This window comes from Cricetulus griseus, chromosome 7 (genome assembly GCF_003668045.3).
Source record: "Cricetulus griseus strain 17A/GY chromosome 7, alternate assembly CriGri-PICRH-1.0, whole genome shotgun sequence".
In the NCBI taxonomy this organism is placed as follows: domain Eukaryota; kingdom Metazoa; phylum Chordata; class Mammalia; order Rodentia; family Cricetidae; genus Cricetulus; species Cricetulus griseus.
The window spans coordinates 59,627,189-59,647,939 of NC_048600.1; the positions used below are offsets into that span (position 1 = coordinate 59,627,189).

Sequence of the window (20,751 nt, forward strand, 5' to 3'; positions counted from 1 at the left end):
ATGATTTGGTGAAGAAGTCAAACTGTTTTGGTCAAATTTAGAAAGTAGTTCTTACTGGGTCACTATTGTAGAGAACTCTATGCCCTTTATAAGGTATTAAAGGCTCGGAGACATCCTGCAGAGAAGCAGAAAGGACTGTAGACAGCCCTCAAGTTTCCAACAGGATATAGTTTCAAGACCCCTATAGAGAACCAAATGCATGGATGTTCAGGCCTCCTATATAAATGGTATAGTGTCTGTATATGAACTTCAAATCATCTGTGCTACTTATAATACCTAGCACACTGTACTGCCACATAAATAGCTCTCATACTATAGCTAAGGAAATAATAACAAGAAAAAGGTTTCTTCATGTTCAGTATAGTTATAGTTGTTTTGGATTTTTAAAATTTGTTTTTAATTGGGCTGATGAGATATCTCAGTGTGTAAAGTGGCTGCTGTGCAAATATAAGGACTTGTGTTCAGGTCCCAGAACCCATGCAAAATCTGGTTGAATGTGGCTGTGACTCTAGTGTAGGATGGGAGGAACAGAAGGAAATATGTGGGTCCTTGTAGCTTGCTGATCTAGTCAGTCTAGCTAAAACAGCAAGCCAGGCGAGAGAGCTTGTCTCACAAATATAACAAAAATCAATAGAGGAAGACATTTGGTATTGACCTTTGGTCTACACACACACACACACACACACACACACACTTTTAATTAGCATAATAGTTTGACATCTGTATGAGCCACATGTGACATTTGTGTGTGGGGGGGGCTATGTATGCAGTGTGTTAGTGTATCTATTACTATAAATGGAAGTTTCTGTCCTGCTCAGTCTCACAGCCATTCAGTCCCAAATAAACACACGGAGACTTATATTAATTATAAGCTGTTTGGCCTATTGCTCAGGCTTATTACTAACAAGCCCTTACAACTTAAATTAACCCATAATTCTTATCTACATTTAACTACATGGCTTTGTACCTTTTCTCAGTAAACCATTCTCATATTGCTTCCTCTGTGTCTGGTTGACAACTCCTTTGCCTTTCCTCTTCCTAGAATTCTCCTAGTCTGGTCATCCCACATCTACTTCCTGCCTGGTCACTGGCCAATCAGTGTTTTATTAAATCAATATGAGTGACAAACCTTTACAGTGAACAGGAGCATATTTCACATCATATTACATGGGATATTTGCAAGGAAAGCGAACTCTCTCCACTAGCTATTTTGAAGTATTTGGTTGGTTGCTGTCAATTAGGCTTCTGTGCCATTAGAAGTTTCTTATCTTCCCATTCACCTGTCCATTGTGCCCATTAACCATCCTTTTGCCATTCCCTTCTGGCCCTCTTTCCAGCTCTGCAAACACCATCCTAGTCTCTGCTTCTGTGAGATCAATTTTGTAGCTTCAATGTTTCTTGTCTTTCTATGCCTGACTCATTTTGTTTAATGTCATGTCCCTACATACCTTGCAGCTGGTGATTGCCTGAATGTGTAGGCACTAAGTCCATGTATATGCAGAGCCAACCTTCCATTTTGCTTGCTAAATGCATTTGCCTGCAATTATTTCCCATGTAACTAAGGCCAATGAGTACCATGTAAAAAGCTCTGGAAACTGCAGCTGCCATCTGGATTGACAGATAAAATGTAGAAAAGGCTCCACCCATTCTTATCAAGATGAAGTCATTGAAAACTCTTGATCCTAGACTCCTAAGTAAGTCTGTCTTTACAGACCAAAGGTTTGAGTCACCAGCTTTGCTCAGCTCTTTTCTACGGAAACAAACATCCTTTCTCATCTAAAATGGTTTTTCCTCAGAGCCTGAATCCTATGCAAGGACTTCAGAGTAAGGAGAGAGCTGTCACATGCCATCAGAATGTCCATTAACTAAAACAAAAAGTTCAGGACGATGTGGCAGAGTATAGTCATAGCAACCCTCTCTCCCTTATACCTTGTTGACATTCAGGCTCCGTTTGGCCCTAAATACCATGCACCTCAGTACCAACTCTATAGACACATTCAGTTTGTACAAGATCTTGCCCCACTCCACACCTGATGAGCTCATGATTCTTCTGCCTGCGTTGTTCAGGGAAAGACTGCATCTCCCTCCTCACTCAACCTCTCCCAACTCTGCAAGGCTTTCCATCTTTGTCTTAGTTCTTAGCAAAATGGGGAACCTTTAGGGTGAAACATATTGCCTTCCAACACACTGGCTTTTGGGTTCCCCTCAGCAAATGTGATCACACAGCACTGGGGTCCATGGCAGAGCCACTGTGGTCTGGTGATGATCTCTTGGCACACAGTGTTAGGAATGTGGTGTCTCATGGGAATCTGCCTGGACTCTACTTGACAAGTCAAGCATACCATCAGCATTTCTGGGACATTCCAAGCCTCCGATCCCATCTCTCTCACCCATATCACTAATTTCCAGATCATAGCCCAGACAGAAAAGCAGCTATTCGACACAGGATTGTCATGTAGTCACACAACAGAATTTCTCTATGGGAGGGCCTCTTTTGAGGTGCCCAGACACAGGCCACAAACAGCTAGCATTTTGTGTATAAGAGTCATGGGAAAATGAAGGGTGCAGTAACTCTTTACAAAACCTTGTGTTTAAGTACCTGTGGGCCTTGTGTGAGGGGTACCAGAGCATGTGTTAGACTTGTATTCTGTGAGCTGGCCTAGAAGAGGTTACAGCTTGAGGACAAGCCATGCCCATCCCATAGTGCCCTTGAGTATATTTGGTCTTAATACCAGTTAGGCAGGCAATCATGTTTGAAAAGTCTGTAATTCTAAATTCTCTTTAAAGAATTCAGAAGCCTGGTTGGGCCAGCACCTCAGAACAGTACAGTGCCTCTGCAGAAGGCATATCCTCTGCCACATGCCCTCCATTCCTGTCCAGGGGACTCTGTTCCCTCATGTGCCAGCTGGCCTCTCAAGGCTATGGGGTTTACAAGCACCAAATTGAGAAGTGTACCAGCACACCCATGGGCTTGGAGGGGAGCTTTTAGTGAGGCCATCTGAAGAAGCTTAATCTAATCAATATAACATATTATTTAATTATTTAGAGTTTTTTTTTTTCTTTTTTAAATTCAGGCTACACTGAATACTACTACTACAAATAATAAATAAATTCCATGGGACATTTTCAGGACCCAGGTAGTAAGTGTGAGCGAGTCCATGGGCTAAAACAGCAGGAGGTTTGCCAGCTCTCTGATTTTCTCTTTAGATTACACTGGCACTGCCTGAGCTGTCCCAGGACAGAGCCTGCCTGCCTGTCCACACAAGGCACACAGTATGGTCTAGCTTCACTAGCCATAGGCTTTTATGTTTCTGCTACCCAAAATAAGGGTAGAAGACCCAGCTGGAGCCTGGATGCAAAGACACTTAGGGACCCAATGTCACACTGAGGGAACCCCTGCCCATCCTTGCTCTTGGGGCTGCAGCATCTGGAACTCTCAAGTTAAGGCTGGGGTTTAAATACTAAGCTCCTAAGTTCACTGAAATCTAGGGCTCACTCAGCTCTTAAGGAGGCTGCTTTTCCAACTGATCCCAAATCTTGTGGGTGGGGGTGGGCTTAAGTCAGGCTGCATTTGGCAGAAAATGACTTCCTGTTTCTAAGAAAGAAAGGCTTATGGGGGCTCAGGAAAGGACTCCAGGAGCTTCTGGACTGCAAAAGGCTCTTGCAAAACAACACTTGGATGATTTACGTGTAAATGAATCAGAAACATGTGGATTGAATTTCCTTGCAAATACAGATGGGTTTAAAAATTAACGGAAAAAGTGTTTGGCAAAATACTTTTAGGTTTCTTTTCTTTTAATTGAATCGAAAATGTCAAGGGTTGGGGTAGAGAAGTAAGAGTAATGTGGGGGGCACAAGGCCTGGCCTCCCTCTGTCCATCTGTGCTAGTAGGGATCTTTTAAGGTACATTTCCCCAGACGTGATGGTTTAGATAAAGAGGGCCACTTTGTCCACGCATTAATCATTGCTAACAAGAACATTCATTGAAGTTTAGACTTGTCAATATAAAGAAAGGCTTTAACTCTGTTCTGTCATTGGTAGCCAAAGATGGCTGTATCTTCGGTTTTAATTTAGGCATCTCTCTTGTCTTGGTATATTTCCAAGTTGCCACACTGTCTTAATACTTCTATAGTGGCCCCCTATTTCTCACAACCTTTATTGTTAAGTGCACCCTACAGATCAGCATCTATTTGATATAAGGGAAAATATAGACCAGAGAACTTTAATAGCGCTCCCAAGGTCACTCAGCTAGAGGTGAGTGTTATTCTTTCGCCAAAATGTTATTGTTTTGTTTAAAAAGAAGAAAAGAGAAATATTGAGACAGACATATTGACTATAAGTTTATTATAAGGACCGGCAGAATGGGGAGACTAAGAAGAGGAACAGGGTAATGGCTGACCGCCATGGCCGGTCGCCATAGAGAGACAGAGAGAGCGCACAAAGCGCGGGACAGAGGAACAGAGGAACAGAGCGGGACAGAGAAACAGAGAGACAGGAGACAGGAGACAGAGAGAGAGAGAGAGACGGGGGAGAGAGAGAGAGAGAGAGAGAGAGATGGGGAGAGAGGGAGAGAGAGAGAGAGAGAGAGAGAGAGAGAGAGAGAGAGAGAGAGAGTAAAGGGGCAGAGAGCCTATCTTTTAAAGGGGTCCTCTGCACCTGCGTGTAGACTTCTTTCCCATGGAACCTTGGGCTGACCAGGGTATTGCCTGAGTGGATTCCACCAGGTAACAGGGGCAGGCCAGCATAATGCCTGAACCTTTCAGTGAGGAAATTGTGTGCTAGGGTCAGAGTTAAGCTACCATCAGGTTAGACCCTTCCTGAGGTTAGACCCAGTCTCCACACTTCTATATCCAATTATATTCAAATCTCCAGTAACTCTGGAGTTCTACAGTTGACTGCATGTTCTGGCCCAGGAGGCTGAGGGTCAAGAAGACAATGACCCATCTCAGGGGGAACATACTAAGAAGTTGTCGGGCGAGAGGTGGAATTTTCTAAACACCACTGTTCAGCTCCTAACTCTAAACCCTCTGTAAGAATTTGCGTTGCCCTGAAACAGGTCTTCCTTTCACAGGCTACAATTTTTCTAGGGCTTATGCTCAGATCATTCCAGAAATCCCGAGAGAAGCCACAGTAGAAAAGGCATTCTGCAGTTTCAGGCAAATATGTTCTCTCCTCCAACTCCATGTTTCCTCCGGGCTTCATTTTCCCTGCTGGGGCTGGCATCCCTTTCCAGCTTGGGCTGAAGGGAAGGCCCTCAGATGGTGACTCTGTTGCTTAATTTTCATGCTAATCCAGAACATAAGGAGAGGCTGTAGAAACCTTTGGCAGTTACAGCGGCCCACTTCTTTATTTCATATTTTGGATGTGACGGGAGGGAAGGCAGAATGACAAACTGAAAATTCTCACAATTTTGCAAAGTCTGAGGCTGTGACTTTCCCAATGGTATTCAAGCTATGCAACTTTCCAGTTATGTCTTAAAATTGAAGTCAGATTTGGGGGAATGTTTAGGATGATCTGTTCTGTTAGAGAGACATATACATGCTGATGCAATTTTCAATAAGGTATATGTATATTTTATGACAAAATTCATTCCTGGGAAGATGCAAGGACATCTGGTTAATATTCAATCAACGTTGTCATGTGTGGACTGTTTTTATTGTTCCCTTGTCCTTGGTGAAATGTTTGGGTGCAAAACCATTGACTTCTGTCTTTTCTTTTCATAGCGATATCTGGCATGATTGTTCCTCCCATGTGAAAGAATTGCCTTGAAGAATTTTATTAATGAAGAGGTTGGATTCTGCTACGAAAGTAATCTGATATGAGTCCCAGAGTGGAACTTTTAACTCAGGCCTTTTTAAGAGGAATCACACAATAACTGCAGATTTTTAAACAAAATCACCGACCTTGCAAATATTGAAATTAGAAAGGGGTCTGCCAGAGCAGGGTGTTGGTTAAACTCGTACCCCCAAGTATCTGGGGGATATATTTATTCTGTATTGATAAAAGCAAACCCACAGTTCCTTTTCTTTTTCTTTTTTTTTAAGCTTAACTCTGCAATCATTTGTCTTTTATAAATCATAAAGCTACACACAAGGGCCACTATAAATAAGACCCCATGTTTTAATTTATGATGTTTTTAAAGCTGTGTGAGGGGAGAATGAAGTGGTGATATTTACAAAAAAGCTAAAAGAAAAAAAAAAACAAAAGAAAACAGGGAAAAAATTAAAAAAAAAAAGCTTGTATGGGACAGAATAGGAATGCCAGTTAGATTTTTTAGAAAACTAAGGGTCGGCTTTTGCGCCTTAAAGCATATCAATGGTAGTTAGCTCAGACAGTGCATTTTCAATATCTAACTTAACATGCCACCCCTTAGCAGTTCTGCAAGCTTCCTTCTCTGTTTTGTATGGTTGTCTTAAGTAACTGTGTAAATAAATGCACCCTGGAAAGTTACCAAGCGACATCCATGATCACATTTTCCCCTTGTACTCAGAAAATCCAGTGCCTCTAGACAGATTGTTAAAAAAAGAAAAAGAAAAAAGAAAAAAAAAAAGCAAAACAAAACAAAACCCTGCATCTTTTAACCCGATCTCATTCTTTTACTTATGCTAACTTCTTCCGAAGCCAGTGGCCTCTGAGAGTGGAGTGGCGCGGCGCATGCCCTGAGTGAGTAACTCCTTCGAGACTTCTGGAACAGGGTCCAGGCACAGAATTCCACATATGCCCTCTAGTTTACCAAGCGGAAATCTCACTCACACGCCACCACCCAGAGATTTGAGCTTACTCCTCCTAGAATCTTAAATATCCAGGCTCAAAAAAAAAAATTAAAAATAAAAATAAAAAATAAATACACCACAGACAAAGCAAACTGACAAAGGCGAGTAGGCAGGCTGTTCTGTTCGAGTTTCTGAATCACACTAGCAAGACCCTCGTGTGGTTGTAAAGTTATAAATTCGATCAACCAGTAAAGTGCTTTGGGGTTCAGAATGAAAGGAAACTGGGGAAGAGGAAGAGAGGGTGAGGCCTCGAACTCAGCTTTCTGTGGGAATTTTTGCTTTCTACTGGGAAGTGTTCTTAAAAGAAAGAATCCACAACAAAGATTCAGCCGGGGAGGCTCCGAGGGGCACCGGCCTGGCTGGCTTTTCTTTGCCCTTCTGTTTCTGTATGTAGTTATAAATACTGTAGATTTTTTTGTGATTTTTTTGCCAAAATTGTTGTTTTATTTATACATTTTAATGTCTTAAGATGGTTTTCGAGATCACACACAAAAAAAGATTTTACCGCATATTTTGCAAAGAAATAAAAAGCGCACTACCTTTAGCTTGCACATACTCGCAAAGTGAACTCAAAGGCTTTTTGTTTGTTTTAATGGGGATTTTGTAAAATATCCATATAAATAATGTATTTATCTTTGGAATTTGTACATTGCTTTTCTCTCGTCCCATTCCCAACTCCCAGTTTAGTTTTTTTGTGTGTGTTTGCTTTGTGAACAGTGAGTATAGTTTGGTCACCTATGGTTGTATTGGCTGTTTCAATGTGATTTTTAAACAATTCATTTATAGGTATTTTTAGTATTGTTTCAAACCATGCTTCAATTTTTTTTATTTCTACCCAAAAGCCATTGTCTATTTTTGTATTATTTGTAAGTTAAGAAGTTTTTTCCAATATATGGCAAAAAATAGTAGCATATTATTCTTGTAGTATTTAGTTCTGTAGATTTAAAAATAATGTATCCTTTGCTTTGGAAGCATACAAAAATGCTGTTTTACTCTATTAATATGCATGGAATCTCTCCCTTTGGAGTGGCGCATTTTGTGCATTAAATTTGGGGGAGAAACTTCATAGCGATCAATGAACATACTTTCTTTAAGTCTGCTTGTATATTCTCTGTCTTTCACATAAATATAAACCAGCAGATTGGATGCCTTAACAATGCAAATCATATCCATTTCACCTGTACATTGTACTGTGCACCCCAACTGTCAATCATCACTAACATTTAAGAAAAAAAAGAAAAAGAAGAAAAAAAACAAAGAAATTGAAAAGCACAAAAGAACTGTTTTGTTACTTTAAGACAATGTTACTTTTTCTAGTAGAGCAAGCGATCATTAACAACGATGCTGCAACTGTGCATGCCCCGTATGGATTTCAATGGTTTTCACTAGACTGTCAGAGTGCGGATTTTTATGGGTTGGGGAGGGCATGGGAGGGAAGTGGGGAGGTTGGTAAGGGAGGGGAGGGAGGAAAGCTGATTTTTCATGGTGAGAAATAATAATAATGACGACTGATGATAATAATAATAATAATAAAAAGAAACTGGAAAAATATAAGCAAGGTTTAGCATTGCTTCTCCGTACTCAGAAAGGTTGTCTGAATTCGTGTGGTAAGCGCTGACCTGAAGATGTCTAAGGTCTAAAGCCATATTTTGTCTGGTAAGCCAGACACCAGTCTGCAAAGGAACGAGCAGTGAGCCGGTGAGATGTCCGGCTCAGACCCTGACAAAAGACGCCACCAATCTGTTAGCCATGTGCCATGGTGAGAACTTTACTGGAAAGCCCAAAGAGCCTTTAAAAAGAAAATGTGTATCCTTTGTGTTTTGTTGTTTATGTTTGATTAGATGACAGAGAAGCACTCTGGTTCTGAGAACCATTTTCTTCTACACAAAATGTTGTTTTCAAGTCCCTTTACGACATAGTCCCTCCCTCCCCCCAAATACAGAATATGGCTTTAAAAAGAAGACGGAGTAGAGAATTCAATTCAGATTTCAGTTTTGGGGGAAGAGTCCTGCCTCTGGATGACTGGATATGCATATGCCATGCCCGGCTTCACAATGTAGGATGCAGCTTCTTGAACTCATCTCTCGATCTACTGACCTTTTCACCTTCTTATCAAAACTTTTTCAATAGACACACACTGTACAGTTCAATTGTTAGAGCACTTAACTACTGTAGAGATTGTTATAATTTTCCTTTTCTTTCTTTTTTTCTTTTTGCAAAAAAAAAAATTCAAGCTGTAAAAACTTTTCAACTTTCACAATATTTAATTAAAGTTACTTCCTGTCTGTGATGGCAGTTCCTAGTGGCGTATTCATTTCTCCTTGGTAGAAGAGCCAAAGATCGATGAACTGCAAAAGGCTTGGGCTTGCTATTATTCAGGCCAGTGTTGACACCCAGAGAGAATTAGCCTAGGCCTGGGACACCCACTTCCTTTCTTTGTAGGTCGTCAGGGGTTTGCTAATTTGGAATGCAAATTGAACACACACAGCGTATTGCTGCCCTCTGCTGGCATGAGCCAGGTGTGCATTTGCACGTGCTGGCCCACTGAGGAGCCAAGGGCCCCCATTCCTCTTATCAGTGAACAGTGAAATATTCCCCATTATAGGAGCTGAATTGGGCATCTAGGAACTGGTCATTCTAGAACACCATCCTCTGCCCTGGAAGTCTGAGCTAAATTCTTCCTATGCAACTGCTAATTAATCCCAGTGAGCCTTCTGCCCAATTAATTATGTGCCCTGGCTTGCTGATGAGGCATGTGTGACTAGAAAATCTTTATATTTTTTAAAACTTTGTGTGGATAATAGGTCCCCCCACACCCCGGTGGACAAAACCACATCTGTCTGGAATCAAACTTTACAGGCCTGCAGTAGGTGTGCAAACTTCACAGGCACCAAGAAAGGTGCACACATGCATGGGACTATGTCACTTTAAGTCCTGTCTTGATCGTAGTCTTTCCATTATACTTTACATGTCTTACCTAATTTTGCAATGGCTGGACCCGATAAGGTTAATGATGCTTAAAAAATGCTTTGACCAACAGAAACTCCATAGCCAGAGCTAATAGGGTGTCCCATAAGCCACAGCACATTCATTTGTGGCAGGCACTACTGCTGCAGTGCTCTGAAATATAGCCCAAGGTAAGGCTCTGAAAGACTATCCTGTGTAAGCCAGTACGTACAGATGCTACTGGCCTATCTTCAACAGAAAATCCTGCCTGATCAGTGTGGCCATTCACTATCTGTTTTTGACATTCTATATCAGATTCAGAAGATAAAAACTGAGCAAAATGTTCAGGATGTCTTCAAGATGCACAGAACATCAGACAAGAGAACTCGCTTCTGGTCTACTAGAGTCACCCTGGTCCACTAGGCTTAAACAACAAGAGGCAGGCAGGCACCAGAACAGAGTGGAAATGGATAACCACACTCTGAATTGCTGATAACATTCATTAAATTATTCATTCATTCATTCATTCATTCACTTTTTCCTTTCAACCTCAAGCATTTGCCATGCCTATGACATCGGATGAAGAGTGGTGTCTCCATTAGTAAGGACACAGACATTGTTTCCACTCTTGGAGCTTACAATTCAATAGGAAAAATTGACAAAAAGCACTCCCCCTCCCTACAAACAACACCTCACAGTGGTAATGAAGTGCAAGTCAAGAGTGTTTTGAAGGTACATCATGATGAGATCTGACATAATCAAAGAACTTTCAAGAAAAGGCTTCCAGAGAAAGTAGCAGTTGAGTTGAGGGAGAAAGAGAGAACATCTCAGGCAGCATGGATGAGGGTGAGTGTAATGACTAAGCTTCAAGTAGGATGAGGTGCACCAAAAGGCAGGAAGTCTGTGTGAGTGGACATAGACGCCCACAATGATCTTGTGGGAAATAGCAAATCAAATTCACAGCATGTTCTGAGCATCTAGCATGGGTTTTGTGTGCTAGATGCTAAAGAGCCCCTCCATCTGCTGATGTTCCCATATGTATAGTCTACATCAGTCTCACAGACCTACAGTCCCTGAGTGTTCATACAGGCAATGCTGGATAAAAGATGAGGCATCTCTTCAGGGTTAAGCAGACAGGCAAAATGTGGTTGGTTAGGGATGCCAGCAAGCACATGCCATGTGATGGGAACACCTGGCCCATTTCCCTCCAGAAAATTATGCCCAGAGCAAGAGTGTGGGGTCTTGACAACTACTGTTCAATTTAGGAATTTGAGATGTGTGGCTAGAATTTTTATTTTTATTTTATTTATTTCTTTTTTTGGTCTGGGTGGGGGAGATAGCTTTTCATTTTATTAATGTTGGCATCCGATCTAAAAAAAAATCAATGATTCAGAAACACAGCATTGGTGTCTGGAGGAAGGGCTCAGCACAAAAGAACATGGACTACTCCTGTAGAGGACTCGGGTTCAGTTCCCAGCACCCACATGATGGATCAAAACCATCAGTAACATGGAATCCAGTTCCCTCTTCTGGCCTCATCTGGCACTGCACACAAGGGGTGTCCATACATATGTGCAAGTGACACGCATATACACAAAACAAAACTAATAAATATTTTTTTAAAAACCCCACAGCATTAGGCAAACAGAGATCTACATTCTTGTTCCTTTAAAGTGCCAGTTTGGGACTTCTGGCCAAAAGTCCAAGTTTCAAAATGTGGCATTTAAACATTCCTCATGGTGTGATGATCCCTGGGGAGCAAAGAATGTTGCAAAAAGAGGGGGTGTTTATGTTCTTCCCTGTAAGGCAAATAGGAATTCTTTAAGTATTAAGAGAAAGTGTGTAATAGACAACTATGATCAATACCTTGAGACTTGACGGTGAGAAAAACCAAGTATTGAAAGTAAAAGCCATAGGGACTTGGGTAAGCAGGATTGTGTTCTTGTGAAAACATACTGAAGGTAGGAGTCAGTTGCTGTTAAATGCAAAGCCCACTAAACACTGGTGCCAGGTATACCGTGAGCAAAGACGATCCGTAGTCCGTGAGGTAAAGATATCTTTATTCAGGCAAAGATATCTTTATTCGGATAAACACCGGCCAAGCATAAGCCAGAGCGTGCCCAGAGGCAGCAGGTTAGGGAGGCCAGAGAGAAGGGCTCCCACGTGTCTGCCGCCCCCTTAAGAACTCCCCAAGCGTCATCCTGAACCTCCCCTGACCACGCCCTGACAGGCGTCAAGCACACCTGTACCTAGCTCCTATGAGGCAGGGGCTACAGAGTCTCCGTACAATGGACTTCTTTGACCTCACAGAAGACCCATCACAGATGAATTCATTTTTACATAAAATTTCAAAGAAGTGCCATGTTCTAGACCATCTACCTTCACAACCCTGGAATGATCATCTCCATCCTTTCCCATGCCAATCACATTCTGATCAGTTCCCATATCTCATTCCTTTGTGGTGATGGTGGTGGGAACCTCAAACCTATTTGAACTCATTTGGTTTTCAACCTTCCACCTGCCCTCAACCTTCTGCGTCCTCTCAAGCAAATCTCTCTCCTCTCTCTGTGTCTCTGTCTCTGTCTCTGTCTCTCTCTCTCTCTGTCTCTCTCTCTCATCAGCTATGTGCTGTCTTCTCTACATTTTCTTGTTTTGTCCATGTCACAGCATGAATTTATTGTCCTGATAAACATTGGGAAGACTTCCATTTGCACACACAGATCTCAGTTACAATCTTAGAGATGTCATCTAGGTAGCTCCAAGAATAAGCTGGCGGGGGGAGCAGGGAAACTGGGGAATACCAGGAGGCAATTGTAGTGGTCCAGGAAAGACATGAACATCTTGAAATATGGAGATAAATGGAAGAAAATAGGCAGAACTAAGAAGACATTAAAAAAAGCCCATCATGGTTAGATGATTAATATAATTTGGGAGTTAAGGGAAAACAAATAAGTCAAATTAATAGTCAGATGTATGTATTTTTCAGGTCTGGGAAGGAACCCTGAACCTCACAAATGCTAGGCATGGGATTTACCATTGGGCTACAATGCACAACCTGATGCTTAGGAGTTTGGCTTAGTCAATTTTCATTTAAGAAGAGGTTGACTTCTCTGGGCTGCTGTTTCCTTGCAGTGGAACTGGTGATTAGATCTTTCTTCTTCTTCTTCTTCTTCTTCTTCTTCTTCTTCTTCTTCTTCTTCTTCTTCTTCTTCTTCTTCTTCTTCTTCTTTTTTGAAGTTGAGGTATAATTTATTTTTTTGCAGATTTTTTATTTGGATTAGAAACAAGATTGTTTTACATTACAATCCCAGTTCCCTTGTCCCCCCCCCCGTCCTCCCCTACCACCCCCCAACTAAAACCCTACCTATCACATGCCCTTTCTGTGTCCCCTGGATGGTGAGGTCTTCCATAGGGTGTCATCTGAGTCTATTGTGTCCTTTGGGATAGGGCCTAGGCCCACCCCTGTCTGTCTTGGCTCAAGGAGTATTCCTCTATGTGGAATGGGCTCCCAAAGTCCACACCTGTGCTAGGGATAAGTACTGAACAACTACAGGAGGTCCCATAGATTTCTGAGGTTTCCTCACTGAAACCCATGTTCCTGGGGTCTGGATCAGTCCCATGCTCATATCCCAGCTATCAGTCTGGGGACCAAGAGTTCCCCGATGTTCAGGTCAGCTGTTTCTGTGGGTTTCATCAGCCTGGTCTGGACCCCTTTGCCCTTCACTTGTCCTTCTCTGCATCTGGATTCCAGTTCAGTTCAGTGATTAGCTGTGGGTGTCTGCTTCTACTTCCACCAGCTGCTGGATGATGGCTATCGGGTGGCATATAACTCAGTCATCAATCTCATTATCAGGGGAGGGCATTTAAGGTAGCCTCTCCTCTGTTGCTTAGATTGCTAGCTGGTGTCATCTTTGTAGAGCTGCAGACATTTCCCTAGTGCCTGATTTCTCTTTAAACCTAAAATGTCTCCCTCTATTATGGTATCTCCATTCTTGTTGTCTTCTATTCTTTTAATCCCCCCTCCAAATATGACCATCTCCCCCAGGGGCTTCTCTATTACACCAAAAATGAAACTCACCTTCCAAAACTAGAAATACTTCTTTCTTTCTTTTTTAAGAGAAGCATCAAGCAGATTTATCTCCTTTCTCTGGAGAATTAAGGTATAGTGGAAATAATTTTGATCTATTTAGCATACACCCCACCCCCGTGGTAGAATTTTCACATTCTATATTAAGAACAAAAGTTCTGAGGCCTGGACTTAACCCCAAGGCTGATCACAATGCGCTCTCTGGACGAAATATTTAGTGTCATGAATGATGCTATAAAGAAAATTTCATACTCTACAAGGACGTTGGTGAACTGTCAATAAAAAGGAAGTTGCCCTACTAAAGATGATTCATTCAATAACATGGATTGCTTCAGGAAAGCAATGGGGAATAAATGGAAACCCAGCAATGTCCAAGTCCTTATGGGATATATTCTTAAGGAAGCTTCATAGACATGTCTAACCTTTTGACACTGTGACATGACATTGTCATTTACACAGTTCACACTTTGAATTATACATGCGAGTGCATGCACGTGCACGCACACACACATCCTATCATAAAAATCTCATACTATAAAGAAGTTTATGACTTCACATGGGGTCACATTTTTGCTATTCTGGGTACATGTGACCCATAGGCCACAGGTTGGACACACCTTCGTGCTGAGAGCTAGGGATAGAATAGTGTCATATTGACTCATTTCCTTCTCTCGTGGCTGCCTAGGGGGGTGTATAGCTGTGAATCAAGCAGTCACAACACACATTGTAACAAAGCTGTGGGACTGAATGGGAGGGGAGATCGATCGGGAGGAGGATCTGGGAGGAGATAAGGGAGAGGAAATCATGTTGAGAATATACGGAATGAAAAAAAATATTCTTATTCTTTTTCAAATTCATGGCCCTTCTTTTCATTAATTGCTGTCCCACATATACATTTCTAGATATATAATAACAAGCTGCTTAGTCTGTATAATGTTACTTGAATGTATGTTTCCAGAGGCTGACCATTGGGTATTGGAGAACCAATTGGTGTGTCTTCCCTGGGGAAGACTATTTCTCTAATTCTCAGCATTCCTCAGTTGCCTGTCATTCTTTGTAAAGGATTGGGACTTTCCCCCACGCATGTTAGCATGTTGTTATGTTTGTTCAGCTCATGTGTAGGCAGTCATTTGGGTGAGACTTTATGGGTGTAGCTTCTGACTTTCCCAGGAGACATAATCTCACAGCAAACTCCAAGATCCTCTAGCTCTTACAATCTTTCTGTCATCTCTTCCAAAATGATCACTGAGCCTTAGCTGTAGGCGTGATATTATAGACATATCCTTTGGGACTGGCCTCTACAACTCTGCAGCCTGATTGGTTGTGGTTTTCTGTAATGGTCTCCATCTGTTGCAAAGAGAAATCTCCTGGATGAGGGGTGCAGAATCATGTACTTTTGTGTATAAAGACATATATTTAGAATACAGTTAGGGACTGTGTTGGTCTAGTAAAGTTTGTTTGTTCTTCTCCAAGATCCGCGACTTCACTAGCTCAGGGTAGTTGACTAATTTTCCAGAAGCATGCTTAATTTCCTTCATGTTTGGTGGATCTTATGTTCAATTAGAGAGTTGTTGGTTACCACCAGGGTATGTGTGCCACTACTGCACACTTAGAATTATCATGTCCTGCTGGTTGCTGGGCTTCATACGCACCATAGCTAGGTGAGGCTGTTGTTTGCCTCCTTCCTTTAGCAGCTTGCATGGTGTTTTCTGGTATCATGTAAGGTAGTCCCAAGAGAGGCTTTCAAGTCATTTCCAGCTCTGGGGCTCTGGCCCTGTGCCTGAAGTGCATGGTACCTTCAGATATAGGGAGTTAATGTCCACATTTGGGAGGGCAACCAAGGACAATAGCAATAACCTATAATGCTCTGAGAGTCTCTTGATCAACCACCCAAAAGAAGGCTTCCCATGCCTGGTGTTGAGATTTTTGTTAGGTGGTCTTTGGCTCTTGGAGAGAGAATTGTGAGACAAGATGGACAAATTTTATTTAAAGTACATATGTTCATTTATACACAGACTTAGCGTATTACAAATATTTTAGGTAGATATTTTTATGAATCTTTATGAATTTTTCCCAGATATCCTTTCTGTTACTTTCTCTTCCTCCCTCCTTCTGTACTTATCTTTTCCTGTCTTCCTAATTAGAGTCTTTTGTTTTTTTCCAATTTCCCCTATCAGTTCACTTGTGCCCTGCAATTTCCCTTCCAATTGCCCCTCCTTTTCATTTTTCTCATTTCTGCAGTTACTTGTATTCACATCTGATGATTTGGAGCCTCACATGTGAGAGAGCATGTAATGTTTGTCTTTCTGGGTCTGAGTTACCCCACTCAACATGATATTTTCTATTTCCATCCATTTACCTGCAAATTTCATTATTTCATTTTTTTATTTACAGCTAAAAGTTCCAAAGTATGTATGTACCACATTTTTTTATTCATATTGGTTGTAGGACATCTAGGTGGTTTCTATTTCCTAGCTATTGTGAATACAGAAGCAATGAACATGGTTGAGCAAGTTTCTGGGGAATATGATGCAGAGTTCTTTGGTTTATTCCAAGGAGTGGTGTAGGGGGTCATGTGGTAGAATTATTTTTAAGTTTTTCAGAAGTCACAATAATTTCCATAGAGACTGCACCAATTTGCAATGAGGGTTCTCTTTTCCCCACAACCCTCCAGCATTGTTGCTAGTTGTTTTGTTAATCTTTGACATTTTGACTGGGGTAAGATGACATCTGAAAGTTTTTATGATTTGTATTTCCCTAATTGCTAAGAACAATGAACATTTTTTGAGATATTTCTTAGTCATTTTTTCTTTTGAGAACTTTATGTTTAGATTCCAGGCTCCCTTTTTTGTTGAATGAGTCTTTTTTTTTTCTCTTGATTTTGCAGTTATTTATATGTTCTGGATATTAATCCCCCACTAGCTGTATAGCTAGCAAAGATTCTCTCCCATACTGTGGGCTTCCTCTTTACCTGATTGTTTATTTAGTTGTGTAGAAGTGTTTTAGCTTTATAAGTCCAACTAGTCAATTGTTAGCCTTAATTCCTGGGCAAATAGAGTCCTGTTCAGGAAGCCCTTCCCTACACCTGTTTCATCTAGGGCACTGCCTATGTTTTCTTCTAGCAATTTCAGTGTTTCAGGCTTCACATTTAGGTTTTTAACCTATTTGAAGTTAGTTTATGTGCAAGGTGATAAATACAGTCTAATTTTATCCTTTTGCATTTGGAAATCCAGTTTCCCCAGCACCGTGTTAATTTTCCTGCAGCATATGTTATTGACATCTTTGTCAAATATTAAATGGCTGACATTATGTGTATGCATATTTGGATCTTTGATTTTGTTCTATTGGTCTACATGTCTAATTTTTGTCCCACTATTACATAGTTTTTATTACTATGCCTCTGCAATATATCTCAAGATCTGTATCAATAATTCTTTCAGCATCATTCATTTTTCTCATCGTTGTTTTGGCTATCTGGGGTCTTTTCTGGTTCCATGTGAATTTTAGAGTAGGTTTCTTCTATTTCTGTGAAGAATTAAATAGAAATTTTGATTGGGATTGCACTGAATCTGTAAATAGCTTTTGGTAAAATGATAATTTTCATTTTATTATTTGTTCCAACCCATGAGAATGTTTTCCCCTACCCCTCATTTTCATTGTAAAGGTCCTTTACCTCCTTGGTTAGTTTAATTCCTAGATCATTTATTTTCTTTGAGACTAGTATGAATGTGAGTGTGTCCATGATCTCTTTCTCTGTATGTTTGTTGGTGGCGAACAGAGAAGCTACTGTGTGTGTTGATTTTCTGTTCTTCCACATTGCTGAATTTGTCATTTCTAGATGTTTTCTGGTAGAATTTTGTGGGATCACTAACATATGATATCATGTCATCCACAAATAGGGAGAGTTTGAATTCTTCTTTTCCTGTTTGTAACCCTTTAAATTCTTTCCTTTGCCTTGTTGTTCCTGCAAGTTCTTCTAGTACAATATTGAAAAGGAGTGGGGAGTGGACAATCCTGACTTGTTTCTGACCTCATAGAATTGCTTCAAGATTTTTTCCATTTAGGAAGATGTTGGCTGTAGGTTTCTCATATGTAGCTTTATTTAGTCGAGGCATGTTCCCTCTCTGCTTCTGCTGCTGCTTCTTCCTCCTCCTCCTCTTCTTCTTCCTCTTTCTCTTCTTCCTCCCCCTCCTCCTTCTTTTGAGTAGTTTGAGAAGGATTGGCTATAGATTTTTGGAAGTCTGATAGAATTTTTCTGTGAATCCATCTGGGCAGAGACATGTTTTAGTTGGAAAGATTTGTATTACTATTTCAATATCCTCATGTGTTATGGGTCTTTTAGGTTGCTGTTTTTTTTTCTTTGTTTAATTTTGTGGCTTGACTGAATCTAGAAATTCATCCCATTTCTTTTAGACTTTGTATTTTCCTGGGCATCACAGAGGTACTTATTCTCCTTAAGTCCTTTTTCCTTAAATCCATTGAGCTGTTTCTTTGTGTCTTCTTTAAGCTCTTTGAATTCTTTGATGAAGTTTGTGACTGTTCTTTAAATTCTATGTCCTGAGATTCACCTACGTAATTCTTATAGGCAAGCATTTCTATAGGTTTAGAGGACAGGTACTGGCTAGATCTTTCATATTTATATTTTTTTCAATGAGATCTTGGAATTCTTACTTGTGCATCCAACTTAGACAGAGAAGGCTGGGACAGGAGAGAGGATGTATTGGCAAATTGGGATTAGAGGTTGAAGATATCTTAGGTGGAGTTAAGTCATGTGGCCAGAGGGCAATGAATGGGTTGGTGTTCAGGACATGCATCCTAGTAGGCCTGGAGTGTGGGGGCAGATCTTGCAGGGTCCATAGGTTCAATGTGGAATGGGAGGAGGGAGCCTATGGGTTGAGGAGGCAGACAGAGTGGGTCCTGGAAGAAGTCTAGCAATTGGTTGAGACACATGCAGATGTGGCCAGACTAAAGGGCACTAGATGTGGAACCACAGCTATATCTGGAAGGTTGAGGATAAATGGAAGGGAAGGCCATTCCAACTTACTGGGCTGGACCCTAAAGAAGGATGTGTGGTGCCTGGCTTAGTGGGGAGGTTGACCTGTTCTTTAAGGACAAAAAAAATGGAGTCATGAGCATGACCTCTTCTGGTCACATGTGAGAGAAAGCATGGCAAGTGAGAAAGACAGAGTTGGCAACCAAGTGACTCTTAAGTCAGTTTGCCTATTTTCTACTTATAGATGAGCTAATACATATTAACTATGCAAGTGTGCCTGTTCAGTGCTTACTGCAACTATATGATATGGGTGCGATAGTGACTTCGGATGAAAAGGAAGTGCTTACTAATTCCATATAAGCACAGCATGTCCCCATTTTAACTTGAAGCCTAAACACACACACACACCCACACACACACACACACCAGGAAATCACCCAAACTCTTAAGCCTCAGTTATTAAAAAGAAAATAATGGTATTTATGCTAAAAATGTTCAGGATGATAAGTGATTTGTAAATAAGCTCACCACCCAGCACCCAGTAGCAATTCTGACCATATTAGACACTGTCATTCCAGTTTGTGTATTTATAAACCATCACATAAGTAATAGATCTCAGACTAATAGACATTAGATTGTTTCCTGTTTTTTTTGCTAGTATAATCTACCAGGATGATAAACATCCGGAGTTAAAAACACTAACCTTGCAAGTTCTTCCTGCTGCAAAAAGCACAAAGTATAACATCCTGGGAGGTCAGTGATCAATCCCCAAGACTCAATTCTTACTTAACAAGAGGAAACTCCATAACAGTGTCTAGGAAGATTTCCAGAGATGAACTGTCACTGCCCCACATCAGAAACTTCACACTAAATCTCCAGACCACTTGCCTTTCTTATATTGCTACTTCACTTTGTGTCAGAGGAGATACTGAACGACCAAAGTCAGGAAATGAAGGAAACCATTTTGGAATTGGCACATGCTAAGGGGTGCTGACTTCAGGCCATACATTTATAGACTGAGGAATCATCACTGATATCAAGGGTAGAAATAAGAATTAGGTGAGAATCAAACAACTCAGAAGCACAAGGGAGAAGAAGGAGGAGGAGGAGGAGGAAAGAAAGAAAGAAAAAAGAAAGAAACTTATTTAACAAATGGCCCTGGAAATATAATCCTAGTTGAAAAAAATAACAATATAGCAAGATTCAATGAAGTGATTTCATATGAAAGTTAGATATGATTAATAGATTTATGAAATGGGCAGGTAGGATCAGTAATTTGCATTCCAGATGAGAAATTTCTTGAAATAACTAACAACACTTATCTATCAACTCACCCAAATATTTTAGTGGCTAGTATATGTCAGTTATCTTAGGAGCTGGTAGTCATGGATGGAGAAATAATATAAAATCAAAGCAAATTAATAAGCACACATGACTTTCAGGTTGAGAAGAAACTTCTGAGAAAAATACCTAAGGTGTTTTACACACACACACACACACACACACACACACACACACACACACCAAAAAAAAGTGTTTTCTTGATACAGTTTGATAGGAAATGACTCCCAAAGACTCATGTGTGGAAGGCATACTTTCCATCCAGTGGTGAATAGTAAGAGGTAACCGAATTGTGAGATCACCATCTTCATTGATGGACTGACCTATTTCTATATTTGCAGCTGAATGTGTTAGGAATCTCACAGGCCTAGCTGGAGGCTGTAGGTCAGTAAAGGTGTGCCTTCAAAGGATGCATTTTGTCCCAGAACTGCCCCCTCATCTCTATGCTTCTTGGTTGCCATGAGGGTGACAGCCTTTCTCTATCACATACTCCCTGCTTTATCACATGACAATAGCCATCAGAGCAAGCAATCATTATCTGAAACCTTAAAAACCATGAGCCAAAATCATTTCTTTCTACTTCTAAGTTGTTTGCCTCAGACATTTTGTCA

At 40.9% G+C, this 20,751-nt stretch overlaps 1 protein-coding gene across 4 annotated transcripts in view; it reads left to right on the top strand.

Moving 5' to 3' along the window:
* The window catches only part of Ebf1 (EBF transcription factor 1), a 385,024-nt gene extending 377,613 nt beyond the window's left edge, over positions 1–7,411 (top strand). For all 4 annotated transcript variants that reach the window (XM_027425266.2, XM_027425267.2, XM_027425269.2 and 1 more), the window contains exon 16: positions 5,724–7,411. In XM_027425266.2, the coding sequence (XP_027281067.1) occupies positions 5,724–5,755 (32 nt within the window). In that variant the 3' untranslated portion in view covers positions 5,756–7,411. The remainder of the gene's footprint in view (positions 1–5,723) is intronic.
* Positions 7,412–20,751: the final 13,340 nt, after the last annotated feature.